We start from the raw sequence: 14,428 nt of genomic DNA on the forward strand, positions 1-14,428 counted from the left end.
GGAGGAGATGGATTGTTTAAGTTTAGAGTTTGGAGTTAGAGATATTAATATTTGTTTACTTGTATTTGAATATTAGCCTAGGTTTGGTTTGGGAAGTCCGGGGGGCGGGGGGATGGGATATAACATTGTGTAATATCTGTGATGTATTTCTTTTTTTTTATGATGAAAACAATAAAAATTTTATATTGAAAAAAAAAAAGATGGGTGGACTTCAACTCCCAGAATTCCCCAGCCAGAATGCTTTATAATGGGTGGCCTTCAACTCCCAGAATTCCCCTGCCAGCCATGCTGATGGGGAATTCTGGGAGCTTGTCCACAGGTCTTAAAGGTCTTGTCAAGGTTGGGCACTCCGGGGCTAGATTAAGGTTCTCCTTGCCACACATGTACAGTACTCCCCGACTTACAACGGTTTGTTTAGCGACTGTTCAAAGTGACAACAGGACTGAAAAAAGGGAGTTATGCCTGTTTTGCACACTTAACGACGGTGGCAGCCTCCCATGTGGTCAACATGCGGACACTTGGCGATTGGTTCATATTTACGACGGTCGCCGTGTCCCGGGGTCCTGTGATCCCCTTTTGCGACGTTCCGCCGAGCAAAGTCAACGGGGGGGGGGAGCCAGATTCACTTAACGACCGAGTGACTCGTTTAACAACTGCAGTGATTCAGCTTAACAGCCGTGGCACTAAAAGTGATAAAATGGGAGCAAAACTTGCCGAATAAATGTCTCGTTCGGCAACATAAATCTGGTGCTCAATTGCGGTCGTTAATTTGAGGACTAGCGACATACCCTGCCCTCCCCTTCCAGAGGGGGGGCCTACCTTTTTTGGGCACCTGCTGCCAGCGATAATCCCAGATCTGCTGGGTGACAGCGTGCCGGGATGCTTCCAGGCCCTCCTGGCCCGAGAACTTGCGCATGTCCCACAGCTTAATGGTCTGGTCCTTGGAATTGGAGATGAGGTAGCGGGCATCTCCCTGAGGAAAGAGGGAAAGAGCAGCAGCTGAAGGGAACATTTTGACTTTCTCCATCCTAAACTTCCAAACAAACCGAAGCTTTTTTTTTAAAGGCTGTCTCTAAAGGATCACATCTGGGGGGGGGGCTGTATCTGAAAGGACCCTTAATTTGGGATTTTTTTTCCTGCCTGAAGCAGGGATGCTTCCAAACCAGACAGGACTGCAATACGACAGGATGCCGATCAAACCAGCCGGCTAGTGAGCTGCGTATCCAGAAACTTGATGCTGCTAACCGCCTCCACAGGTGAATCATTGATACACGGAGGTGTCTGGCTGTGCCTGCCTTTTCTTAAACCGACAAGGATCGCTTTAGTTTTCCCAATGTTTAAAACGAGGCTGTTTTTGTTACACCAGTTCAGCAAACCCTCTACTTCCTTGCAGTAAGCACCCTTGGTAAGCATAGGAACAGAAAAAGGAACAGAAAAGTAGACAGAAATGGAACTGGAACAGTAAAGTAGAGTAGAATAAAATAGAATAGATACAGAATAGAATAGAATTACAGAATAGAATAAATTACAGAATAGAATAGCATAGAATTAAAATAGAATAAGAATAGAATAAGAATAGAATAGAGTAGAATAGAATTAGAATAAAAATAGAATATAGAATATAGTGAGTAGAATAGAGTATAGTAGAGTATAGAGGAGAATGGAGGGATGAAATGGGATGGAATGGGATGTGGTAAAGTAGAGTAGAATAAAATAGAATAGATACAGAATAGAATAGAATAAGAATACAATAAGGAATAGAGTAGAATAGAATAAGAATAAGAATAAGAATAGAATACAGAATATAGAATATAGTTGAGTAGAATAGAGTAGAAGGATGGAATGAGATGGGATGGGGTAGGCTAGGCTAGAGTAGAGTAGAATAAAATAGATACAGAATAGATACAGAATAGAATAGAATAGAATTACAGAATAGAATAAATTGCAGAATAGAATAGCATAGAATTAAAATAGAATAAGAATATAATATAATATAGAATAGAGTAGAATAGAATTAGAATAAGAATAGAATATAGAATATAGTGAGTAGAGTATAGAGTAGAATGGAGGGATGGGATGGGGTAGAGTAGAGTAGAATAAAATAGAATAGATACAGAATAGAATAAGAATACAATAAGGAATAGAGTAGAATAGAATTAGAATAAGAATAGAATACAGAATATAGAATATAGTAGAGTAGAGTAGAATAGAAGGATGGAATGAGATGGGATGGGGTAGGGTAGGGTAGAGTAGAATAAAATAGATATAGAATAAAATAGATTAGATTAGATTAGATTAGAATAGAATAATTCCATTCCACTCGTGGACTTCAACTCCCAGAATTCCCCAGCCAGCCAGCTAGTTGGGGAATTCTGGGAGTTGGAAGTCCACAAACCTTAAAAGTTACCCGGGTTGGACCTGCCTGCTTTAGGCTACAAGCAGGAGTAGCCGGGCTTACTTTGCTGTCGATGAAGGTGATACCATCCTGGTGGCCTGCCAAGATCCCCACAGGCCGGGGGTCGTCCTCCCGCATCGTACGCCGGTCCCACACTTTGCAGATGGCGTCGTCGCCCCCCGAGAAGACGATGTGGGAGCTGTTGTCTGCAAAGGCGACGGCATTCACGTCGTCTTCGTGGGCCTCAATCTGGGGGGGGGGGGGAGGGAGCAAAGTAAACCGATCCGAGGAAGGGCCCGGATTTCAGCGGGAGAGCACAGATACACAGCCTATTTCCCAAATTGGATGGGGTTCCCTTGCCCCAAAAGGCAGCTAAAAACTCTATTAGAGGCCACACTGGGCAAGTCAGAAGAGTTCTGGAGGACCCCCGCTCAACATTGTTAGGCACTCGAGCTCTGGAGCCTCCAATGAGGCTTCCCTTACTTAGCCTGAAGGACAATGAGCTGGTCCTTAGGGAGAGAATCATGCTGGCTGCACGGATCAGCACTAGTATCGGGGGGGGGGGGAGTGGATGGTTTCATGCACCACCTATTTGCACACGCTCATGTGCTTGCCTGCCATTTATGCGGCCCAGTTCCCAATGGGGAATGGAATGGAATAGAATATAGAATGGAATGGAATGGAATGGAATAGAGTAGAGTAGAATAGAATATAGAATGGAATAGAAATAGAATTAGAATAGAATAAAATAGAATAGATACAGAATAGAATAGAATACAGAACAGAATAGAATATAGAATAGAATATAGAATAGAATACATAATAGAATAGAATAGAATAGAATAGAATATAGAATAGAATAGAATAGAAAATAGAAAAGAACTGAATATAGAATAGAATAAAATAGGATACAGAATAGAATAGAATACAGAATAGAATACAGAATAGAATAGAATAGAATATAGAATAAAATACAGAATAGAATAGAAAATAGAAAATAGAATAGAAAATAGAATAGAATAGAACAGAATATAGAATGGAATAGAAATAGAATTAGAATAGAATAAAGAATAGAATAGAATAGAATAGAATAGAGTAATAAAATATGGAATGGAATAGAATACAGAATAGAATAGAAAATAGAAAATAGAAAATAGAATAGAAAATAGAATAGAATAGAATAGAATAGAATAGAATAGAATAGAATAAATATAGAATAGAATAGAATAGAATAAATATAGAATAGAATAGAATACAGAATAGAATAGAATATAGAATAGAAAATAGAATAGAATAGAAGAGAATATAGAATGGAATAGAAATAGAATTAGAATAGAATAAAGAATAGAATAGAATATAGAATAGAATAGAGTAATAAAATATGGAATGGAATAGAATACAGAATAGAATAGAAAATAGAATAGAATAGAACAGAACAGAATATAGAATGGAATAGAAATAGAATTAGAATAGAATAGAATACAGAATAGAATAGAATATAGAATAGAATACAGAATAGAATAGAATAGAATAGAGTAATACAATATGGAATGGAATGGAATAGAATAGAATAATAAAATATAGAATAGAATAGACTAGAATAGATTCCATTACACTCCACTCCACTCCACTCGTGGACTTCAACTCCCAGAATTCCCCAGCCAGCCAGCCAGTTGGGGAATTCTGGGAGTTGGAAGTCCACAAGTCTTAAAGTTACCAAAGTTGGACATTTCTGCTTTAGGCGAGGCAGGAGCAGTAGTAGTATCGGGGTTGTGTGGGAGTGGATGGTTTCATTCACCCACCCACCTATTTGCACACACTCATGCACCTGCCTGCCGTTTACGTGGCCCGGATCCCAATGGGTCACGGACCAGTACCGGTCTATGGATGGGGGGGCTGGGGACCCCTGTGCTAAAGAACTGAAGGTCCCAACCCCGAGTACCTTAAGCGTCCGCTTATTCTGCTCCATGTCAAACACGTAGACACAGCCGTAGTTGGCCCTATGGAGTGAACAGAGAATAAAAAATGAAAATGTCACTGCGTGAGATTGACAACACACCCAATGCTCACACCGGAGGACTTAGGCAACAACCCTGCGCAAAAGAAGACTAAAGCCGGCCCTGGCCTTGACTTACGACCAAAATGTATGTGAGACGTTTGTTAAGTGAGTTTTGCCCCATTTTTATGACTTTTCTTGCCGCGGTTGTTAAGTGAATCCCCGCAGCTGTTAAGTGAATTCCAGCTTCCTCCGTTGACTCTGCTTGTCGGAAGGTCACACAAAAGGCATCGTGCGAGTGAGGCTCAAGGGCCTGCGACGCTCACTCGACGAGGCTGCGAGTCTGAACGCTAAGCGTGAATGGAGCCCCTGAGCACCGACGCTGGCGCGGGTGAGGCCCCAAGTACCCGCCATGATCGAGCGAGTGAAGCCCAAGCGCTCGCGCAAGGCCGAGAAACGACACTCCTGCGAGTGAGTCTCAAGTGCCTGCAACGCTCGCTCGACGAGGCTGTGAGTCTCAACGCTGGCGCGAGTGAAGCCCTTGAAGCCCTGATGCTGGCCCCAAGTGCCCGCCATGATCGAGCGAGTGAAGCCCAAGCGCTCGCACGAGGCCGAGAACCGACACTCGTGCGAGTGAGGCTCAAGTGCCTGCAACGCTCGCTCGACGACGCTGCGAGTCTGAACGCTAAGCGTGAGTGAAGCCCCTGAGCGCCGACGCTGGCGCGAGTGAGGCCCCAAGTGCCCGTCATGATGGAGCAAGTGAAGCCTGAGCGCTCGCACGAGGTCCCCGAGAACCGACACTTGTGCGAGTGAGGCTCAAGTGCCTGCAACGCTCGCTCGACGCTGCGAGTCTCAACGCTGGCGCGAGTGAAGCCCTTGAAGCGCTGATGCTGGCACGAGTGAGGCCCCAAGTGCCTGCCATGATCGAGCGAGTGAAGCCCAAGTGCTTGCACGAGGCTGAGAACCGACACTCGTGCGAGTGAGGCTCAAGTGCCTGCAACGCTTGCTCAACGAGGCTGCGAGTCTCAACGCTGGCGCGAGTGAAGCCCTTGAAGCGCTGATGCTGGAGCGAGTGAGGCCCCAAGTGCCTGCCATGATCGAGCGAGTGAAGCCCAAGTGCTCGCACGAGGCCGAGAACCGACACTCGTGCGAGTAAGACTCAAGTGCCTGCAACGCTTGCTCAACGAGGCTGCGAGGCGCAAAGCTCGCGCGAGTGGAGCTCCTAAGCGCCGATGCTGGTGCGAGTGAGGCCCCAAATGCCCGATACTCGTGCGAGTGAGACAAATGCCTGCAATGCTCGCTCGATGAGGCCGTGGGTGCCGGGCACGCACTCGTACGGGGGCTGTGCGCACATGCAGCATCTGGCCACTCACGCGGCCTGGTTGTGAATCGACCACAGACTGATAGTGGGCCGTGGGGAGCCCTCAGCTACCAGACTTTGCTTTTCTCCAAAGAAAAGATTTACGGGGGGAAAAGACCGTTTTCCGAACAGCCAGCTTACCCGCCGAGCACTTCCCTTCCCTCTGAGGAGACCGCCAGAGAAAAGACGGCAAAGCGGCGTTCGTCGGGCCTGCAAAAAAAGAGAGATTCGTTATACCAGTTGCGGGGTCTCGGCTGTTCAACGGGCCCGGCCGGGGTACCCCTCTTTACCTCAAGTCCAGGGCTGTCTGGGTCTCGCTCTCCCCGTAGATGTTGCAGATGTGAACTAAGAGAGAAGGGAGCAAGGGAATCTGCTAGTACAGACTACCTGGAGGCAAACCCGGTTCCCCGGGGTGCTATAACTCACTGTAGTCAGACCAGCTGGAGTAGAGGAAGTGGGTCCTGTCGGGGGTGAAGGCGACGTCCAGCACGCTCCAGCCTACGTCTCGGGCTTTGATACTCCGGATGTTCCGGAAGGCTCCGTAGGCGCAGTCGTACAAGCGGATTCGCTGGTCTGAAAGCGGGGGGGGGGGGGGAGAGAAAAGGGGAACAGAAAGTACGCTCTTGAGCCAAGCAAACGACCACGTCAGTTTTCCTACCTTCCCGCACAAGTCCTCGACTTACGACGGTAATGTATGGTTGTGAAAGCTGGACCATAAGAAAGGCTGAGCGCCAAAGAATGGAGGCCTCTGGACTATGGTGCTGGAGAAGACTCCTGCGAGTCCCCTGGACCGCAAGGCGATCAAACCGGTCGGTCCTAGAGGAGATCAACCCTGACTGCTCTTTAGAAGGCCAGATCCTGAAGTTGAAACTCAAGGACTTTGGCCACCTTATGAGAAGGAAGGACTGACTGGAGAAGAGCCTAATGCTGGGAAAGATGGAGGGCAATAGAAGAAGGGGACGACAGAGAATGAGGTTGCTGGATGGAGTCACTAAAGCAGTAGGCGTGAGCTTCAAGAGACTCCAGAAGATGGTAGAGGACAGGAAGACCTGGAGGAACGTTGTCCATGGGGTCGCGATGGGTTGGACACGACTTCGCAACTAACAACAACAAACGTATACTCTTCCTGGTGTATGCTATTGTAGACAGTGTAAGATAAACCACCATTTAATATAGACCACGGTTTACTGTGTTTACTCCTGGGTTATTTCAACCTAATAAGAGTGTGCACGCTCTGACAACGATCTAAAACAGGAACCATTTTTGTTTAAAAAAAAAAAAAGTTTGCGAGGTACCTTGACAAGCAGACATAAAGAGTTGTCCATCGCGGGAATAGATTCCGCAGAAGGCTTTCTGCGAATAGGAGTCTGTGATGGTCAGGTGATTGGGAAGGAAGCTGGGAAAAGAGCAAACAGGAGGCACAGATTATTCCAGCAGATATTCTCGTCTAAAACCACTCTTCTGTTGCTCGTCTTGAGAGTTTACATTTAACACACACATACACACATCTCTCTCTCTGATCAGGTACTTACTGTGACACGATCCGCGAACATTCCCCGGCTGAGAAGCTGCTGTTGTGGCAAAGGCCTCGCTCCCTCTGCGGGAAAGGAAAAGAGGGAGCGTTACATTGCACCTCCTCACGATCTCTTCCGGGAGCAGGAAAACAATCCGGAAAACCCAAGTTAGCGTTAGGGTTGATTCTGCCCCAGAACTTGGATGGCAGAAGACTCTTTTTTGAGGGGAACCAAAATAGCCTAAAGACATGAGTTCTGAAATCTTCCTCTCCGTTTCTTGACAAAATGTAAGGTTCTTCCTCACGAATAAGGACATCGCTGACCTATTCTGAAGCCGCAAAGCACTTTTAGGGCAAAACTAGAATAGAATAGAATAATAGAATAATAGAATAGAATGGAATAATAATAATAATAATAATAATAATAATAATAATAATTAATAATAATAATAATTAATAATAATAATAATAATAATAGTAGTAGTAGTAAAGTTGGAAGGGACCTTGGAGGTCATCTAATCCAACCCCCTGCTCAGGCAGGAAACCCTATACCATTTCGGACAAATGGCTGTCCAGTCTCTTCTTAAAAACCTCCAGTGTTGGAGCATTCACCGCTTCTGGAGGCAGGTTGTTCCACTGGTTAATTGTTCTCACTGTCAGGAAGTTTCTCCTTAGTTCTAGGTTGCTTCTCTCCTTGATGAGTTTCCATCTGTTGCTTCTTGTCCTGCCTTCAGGGGCTTTGGAGAATAGCTTGACTGCCTCTTCTCTGGGGCAGCCCCTGAGATATTGGAACACTACTATCATGTCCCCCCTCGTCCTTCTTTTCATTAAGCTAGACATACCGAATAGAATAGAATAGAATAGAAAAATAGAATAATAGAATCTGGGAGGGATCTTGGAGGTCTTCTAGCCCAGCCCCCTGCTGAAGCAGAAGCAGCGATAGTACCATCCCAGACAAGTGTCTAGCCTCTTCTTAAAAATCTCCAGTGATGGAGCGCCCATGATTTCTGGTGGCAAGCTGTTCCACTGGTTGATTATCCTCACTGTCAGGAAGTTTCTCCTTAATTCCAGGTTGCTTCTCTCTTTGGTTAGTTTCCAACCATTGTTTCTCGTCCTGCCCTCCGGTGCTTTGGTGAACAACCTGCCCCCCTCTGCCTTGTGGCAGCCCCTCAGATACTGGAACCCTGTTATCATGTCTCCCCTATTTCTTCTTTTCTTTAGACTAGCCAAACCCGTAGCCGTTCTTCGTATGTTTTAGTCTCCAGGCCTTGGATCATCTTAGTTGCTCTTCTAAAAGCTATTGATTTAGTAGAAAATAGAAAGCAGACTTGAGCAGCAACCTCACATTCAGACTGAGGAAAGGAATATGGTAGTCAGATCAGAGGCTTTCCTTCCGTAGAAGACCCATTTTAAATGACGGCTTCCTCCTGTTTCCACCCTGATTATTTAAGGCAAAATGAACCAATTTGTTTCCAGCATCTTCGAACAGCGAAAACAGGATACCTGGCAAAGTAGCCTTGGGATGTTACAGGCGCCTCGCCCTGGCCCAAGTCTGCCGGTTGCTAACTGGATGCGTGTTTTGATCTCGTTGTACTCCAGTTCCCGTGTGTCTGGGGTCAAATCCACTGCAGAAAATCAAGAGAGAGAGAGAGAGAGAGACCGCGTTATAAAATAAACCCCAGGCAAGCTTTGGATCTTTTTTTATGGATATCTATGTCGTTTAGTTTCAGTCTGATGACTGTCTTGAAATGTCGGGAGTTCTGCCTGAGGCCAAATTTAGCGTTTCGACAGAAGTCTGGATCACTAACAACCCTGGCAGGGTTAAGGTCAGGATTTTTCAGAGCGAGGAAAGGAGAAATTACAACATTCAGAATCCTGAGATCTAATCTTGCACAGCCAGCTTTCCTTTAAGTATGAATTTTTTGTTTACTGCTGTTGTCCACGTTAAGAAAAACGACTCTCAGTTTCTCGGCGATACCTGGGGGTTTGTACTGGTCTCCTAAACGTCCTTCCCAAGCACTGTCAGTGTCGTCGTCGGAATCCGAGACAGCCTGGAACACCCGGGCGCTGCTGGCTGCCCCTCCTCCCTGCATGAGGTGAAACTGTCCTCTGGGGAAAGCAGGAAGGAGAGAAAGAGAAGCGTTAGCCATTACAAACCCATTGCTCCGTGAACGTATTGACCCAAGTACTAAAGTCCTTCGAAACCGTAGAGCAGGGCTTTTCAACCAGGGGTACGGGTACCACCTGTGGTACATTGGCACCTGGCTGGTGGTACGCGACCATCCTAGAAAAGTGGTAGCGGGCGAGGGGAATGAGCTGAACTGGTGGCAGCACCGCACAAGCCTGAGCGAGAGACGGCCAGAGCTGCAGGGCTGTCAGGGCTCGGCGGAAGCGCCAGGATCAGCGCCGCTTTCCAGCTGATCGGCGCTTCTTCAGGGCTGTCAGGGCTCAGCGGAAGCGCCAGGATCAGCGCCAGGCTCCAGCTGGAGCTCGGCGCTGATCCTGGTGCTTCTGCTGAGCCCAGAAGAAGCGCCGATCAGCTGGAATGTTGCAGCATCTCCAGGGTCTTGTGACTTACATTCAGATGCTTGGCAACCGATTCATATTTATGACGGTCACGGTGTCCCAGGGTCATGTGAAGTGACCAAAACCTGCTGCAACCACCCAGCAGATGGGGGGAATAAAAATCAAACACCCCCCACCCCACTCCCGCTGCCAATCCCCAACATAAATGCTCACAACAATGAAAACCTCGGACAGGAGGAAGAGCGCGGCCGGGCGGGCAAGTAGGTGTCTTGCTCGGCTGTGGCTTGGGGGGGGCACTTTTTTCAGGGCCATTGTAACTTCGAACAGTCACTAAGCGAACTGTTGTAAGTCGAGGACTACCTGTACTTTATCACTTTTTTCCTTTTTTTTTTTTTTTGGTCATCAAGTTTTTGACACCTTGCTAGGCGACTGGGGGTCCTCGGATGTTGCCATCTCCTAAAAGTGGTACAATGGGTGAAAAGGTTGAAAAGCCCTGCCGTAGAGTTTGCCTGTCCCTACAGTCCATTCGTAGGAACGGAGCAGTATTTCCGCTTCCTGTTTTCTCTCATTCTCCAATCGTTTTAACCGAGCAGCCGTGGGACTATTTCACCTGAAGCAAACGCTGTTCTGAAGGCTTCAAGGAGACGACCAGGGCTGTGGAGTCGGAGTCGAAGGAAATTTTGGGTACCTGGAGTCGGAGTCGGCAAACAATGCACCGACTCCGACTCCTACTAAATTTAGATTGGAATAAAAAAAAAAAGCAAGTTTAAACGTCCCAATTCACAAAAAGTTATAATGAATGACTTCTCTACTGTGAGAATAAAAGACCAATGCATGCAGTGCCTCACGTAACCGCAAAACGAACACGCTAAGTGACCGTGAAGAAGCATGCTTTTCATGTGCTTCACTATATGGCCCGCAACGCACAATTAGGAGCGGCAATACTTATACTTTCCATAGTGTTGTGTTCTGCTGTTACAGGGAACGCAGCAGCGCCCATGGGTAACCTAGCCTCTCACTGAGAAGGGATTCAGTAAATATGTTTTTTGCAGGACTAGAGACACTTGTATCTCAAGGAATGTATAAAATACATTCGCATATTAATACAGAGGAGTCGGAGTCGGGGAGTCGGAGTCGGAAGTACAAAAAACTGAGGAGTCGGAGTCGGAGTCGGAACATTTATCTACCGACTCCACAGCCCTGGAGAAGACTTAAGAAAAATGAAGCATCCATTCAAGCTTTCAGGGGCAAGACAGGAGTTCAACCTGGATTGGTCCCTGGGATCAGAGTTTTAAGTCTTCCGAGCTTTACGACTTCGTGCTGGAGCCTATTCCTCGGGGAACTTTTCTCTACCAGAAATATGGAGCAGTCTACATTCCAGTGGAGAGGCGGAGTCTACATGACATATTCTCCACACGAAGTTCAGGCACTAAAATGGAAGCTGGTCTCCAGCTTTTGAGTGATATAAACCCAAGACAGCAAACTGGGAAAGACGGGATTATCCCAGTTTATTTAGTGCCTGCTTTTGAACCAGGCTCAGAAATTTCATGCCCAGGGAATTGAACGCACACAGGTTTTCTTGACAGAAAGCTAATTAATCAGAAAGGCTTCTTGGATTTGGCACGACCAATCAGCTGCTTTGATTCCTTGAAAAGACAGGAAGGGTGGCCGAGATCTTTCCAACTAACCAAGATCACGAAAGGAACCAGCTTAGGGAAGTGCAGAACCCAAATGTCTTTCTTTTCAGTCAGGCCATTGTCCACAAGGAATGGTTATATTTCCTCTTTAATAATAATAATAATAATAATAATAATAATAATAATAATAATAATAATAATGATGATGATAAAGTTGGAAGGGACCTTGAAGGTCATCTAGTCCAACCCCCTGCTCAGGCAGGAAACCCTATACCATCTTTCATATGTACTTGATCCCTTGGTCCAAATTCTTAAGTGTAACAGTACTTTATATGCTTAAACGTTTCTCCTATCCTATGCAAGGTAGCTAGAGGGGCATGCTTTATCAAAACTGAGTGCAAGAGTGGGTACAAAGGCACAAACACAAATTCTTCATAAGCAAACATAACAATGTTAAGGAATTGAGGATGATTTTAAGGAGCACGGTCACTGCAAACAACAGAACATGGCATAAACACCATTGGCTTCTGGTGAGAGTTGAATTCAACAATTAGGAGGGCAATTATATCTAAGTCATAACTCTTGTGACCGTCATGGATTCCTTTTATGACGTACGTGTTTTCTGGGAAATAACACAATCCTCACTTAGGCTCAGCCAACAGTATTAAATGCACCCTTTAGTTCCTTGTGGGAAAGATTTCTTACAGGTAACCCTTGATTTTGGACCACAATGGAGCCCAACGTTTCTGTTGCTAAGCGAGACAGTTGTTAACCGAGTCTTGCCCCCGGTTTACCACCGTTCTTGCCACCGTTGTTAAATGAACCACTGCTGAATCACACGGGTGTCAAAGTTAACACAGCTTGCTAACTGAATTTGGCTTCCCCCGTTGACTTTGCTTGTCAGAAGGTCGCAGAACACGATCGCGTGACCCAGGGCACGGCAACGGTCACAAATAAAGTTGCCAATTTTGATCACGTGACCACAGGGGTGCTGCGACGGTCACCAGTGTGAAAAACGGTCGTTAAGTCACTTTTTTCAGCGCTGTTGTTACTTCGAACAGTCGTTAAATGAGCTACCCTGTACTCAGCGTGTCGTTCTCTTGCTAGCCTGCTTTAACCAATAGAGGAGTATATTTGTAGCTCAGGGTTGAAATGAGGGGTCCTTGGTGCTCTCTGTGCTGGGTTGGTTTTCTTGCAGACGTTTCATGACCCAGCTAGGTAACATCATCAGTGCTAGAAGGCAGTGGGGTTTGCGAGGAGGAGGAGGAGGAGGAGGAAGAAGAAGAAGAAGAAAAGGAAAAGGGCTGTGGGGTCCTTGGTGCTCTCTGTGCTTGTTTGACCCAGCTAGGTAACATCATCAGTGCTAGAAGGCAGTAGGGTTTGCAAAGAGGAGGAGGAGGAGGAGGAGGAGGAAAAGGGCTGTGGGGATGCTCTCTGAGCTTGGTGATTTTCTTGCAGATGTTTCATGACCCAGCTAGGTAACATCATCAGTGCTAGAAGCAGTAGGGTTTGCGAGGAGTGGGAGGAGGAGGAGGACTATTGGGTCCCTGGTGCTCTCTGTGCTTGGTTGGTTTTCTTGCAGATGTTTCATGACCCAGCTAGGTAACATCATCAGTGCTAGAAGTTCACTCACACCTCCCTCCCTTTTAGCACTGATCACGTTACCTAGCTTGAGTCACGAAACGTCTGCAATTCTGATCAGGTGACCACAGGGATGCTGCAACGCTTGTAAGTGTGCAAAAAGTCAGAAGTCACTTCCTTCAGTGCCGTTGTCACTTCGCACAGTCGCTAGACGAACGGATGTAAGTCGAGGACTACCGGTACCTCTATTCTCTTCTTGGTCGAGCAGCAGCGTTTTTTTTCCCGAAGAAAGAAGGCAAGGAAGTCCAGTTTCCTTTTGGAAAAGCCCCTCTCGGGACCTGCCCCCACCGGGAAGCTGCTTTTCCCCCAAGCTAGGGTTTGACAGAAAGGGGGCAGGGGGGAGGTGGAGTTACCTGCGCAGTAGGTATGCCAGTACCTGGGCCAGATCCACATCCTCGTCGTCCTCGTCTCCGCCGCGCAGGATGCCCGAGTCCCTCTGAGACCAGCCGCCTTGGTTCTCCCGGCCCCCAGAGCCAGCGTTGCTACTGCTGCGGGAGCCCATGGCTTATCAGGGCATTCTCCAGCTTGGCTCCCACACTCACACTCTGCCCCTCCTGGGGTTCAGAAAGGAGAGGGTGGTGAAAGAGGAAAGCCGCCCAAAAGAAAGCCGAGGAGGGGGCAGGGAGGAGAGGACAGGGCGCGCTTCCTCCAAAGCCCATCCAGGCCCTTCTTACTGAGGACTAGCGCCTCTGAGCCGCCTCAGAAGCATCCAGAAACCTCCCTGTTCAGCCCTCCCCCCCCACACACATAGCCGTAGAGGACATGGCAGGCTTCCTCCAAAGCTCACCAAGTCCCTTCTTACTGAGGACTAGCGTCTTTGAGGCACCTCAGGAGTGTCCAGAAACCTCACTGTTCTGCCCTCCCACTCCCCAGAGCCGTTGTCCAAGCCCATCAAGTCCCTTCTTACTGAGGACTAGCGTCTTTGAGACACTTCAGGAGTGTCCAGAAACCTCCCTGTTCTGCCCTCCCCCCTCTGAGAGCCGTAGAGGACATGGGCTTCCTCCAAAGCTCACCAAGTCCCTTCTTACAGAGGACTAGTGTCTTTGAGGCACCTCAGGAGTGTCCAGAAACCTCACTGTTCTGCCCTCCCCCCCAGCCGTTGTCCAAGCCCATCAAGTCCCTTCTTACTGAGGACTAACACCTTTGAGTCACTTCAGGAGTGTCCAGAAACCTCACTGTTCTGCCCTTCCCCCTCCCCCAGAGCTGTAGAGGACATGGGCTTCCTCCAAAGCTCATCAAGTCCCTTCTTACTGAGGACTAGTGTCTTTGAGGCACCTCAGGAGTGTCCAGAAACCTCACTGTTCTGCCTTCACCCCCCCCCAGCCGTTGTCCAAGCCCATCAAGTCCCTTCTTACTGAGG

The 14,428-nt window shown here is 47.2% G+C and overlaps 1 protein-coding gene across 1 annotated transcript in view; it reads right to left on the reverse strand.

The window, feature by feature from the left end:
• The window catches only part of DCAF11 (DDB1 and CUL4 associated factor 11), a 22,793-nt gene that overhangs the window by 6,638 nt on the left and 1,727 nt on the right, over positions 1–14,428 (reverse strand). Inside the window, exons 2-12 of the mRNA XM_015822242.1 lie at positions 13,422–13,622; positions 9,243–9,373; positions 8,768–8,889; positions 7,284–7,348; positions 7,047–7,147; positions 6,178–6,324; positions 6,042–6,096; positions 5,893–5,961; positions 4,338–4,395; positions 2,459–2,644; positions 820–973 (exon numbers count right to left, since the gene is read on the reverse strand). Coding sequence (XP_015677728.1) covers positions 820–973; positions 2,459–2,644; positions 4,338–4,395; positions 5,893–5,961; positions 6,042–6,096; positions 6,178–6,324; positions 7,047–7,147; positions 7,284–7,348; positions 8,768–8,889; positions 9,243–9,373; positions 13,422–13,570 — 1,237 coding nt within the window. The 5' untranslated portion in view covers positions 13,571–13,622. The remainder of the gene's footprint in view (positions 1–819; positions 974–2,458; positions 2,645–4,337; positions 4,396–5,892; positions 5,962–6,041; positions 6,097–6,177; positions 6,325–7,046; positions 7,148–7,283; positions 7,349–8,767; positions 8,890–9,242; positions 9,374–13,421; positions 13,623–14,428) is intronic.

Source organism: Protobothrops mucrosquamatus, unplaced genomic scaffold (genome assembly GCF_001527695.2).
Source record: "Protobothrops mucrosquamatus isolate PMUCROS unplaced genomic scaffold, P.Mucros_1.0 scaffold1499, whole genome shotgun sequence".
NCBI classification, from domain to species: Eukaryota; Metazoa; Chordata; class Lepidosauria; order Squamata; family Viperidae; genus Protobothrops; species Protobothrops mucrosquamatus.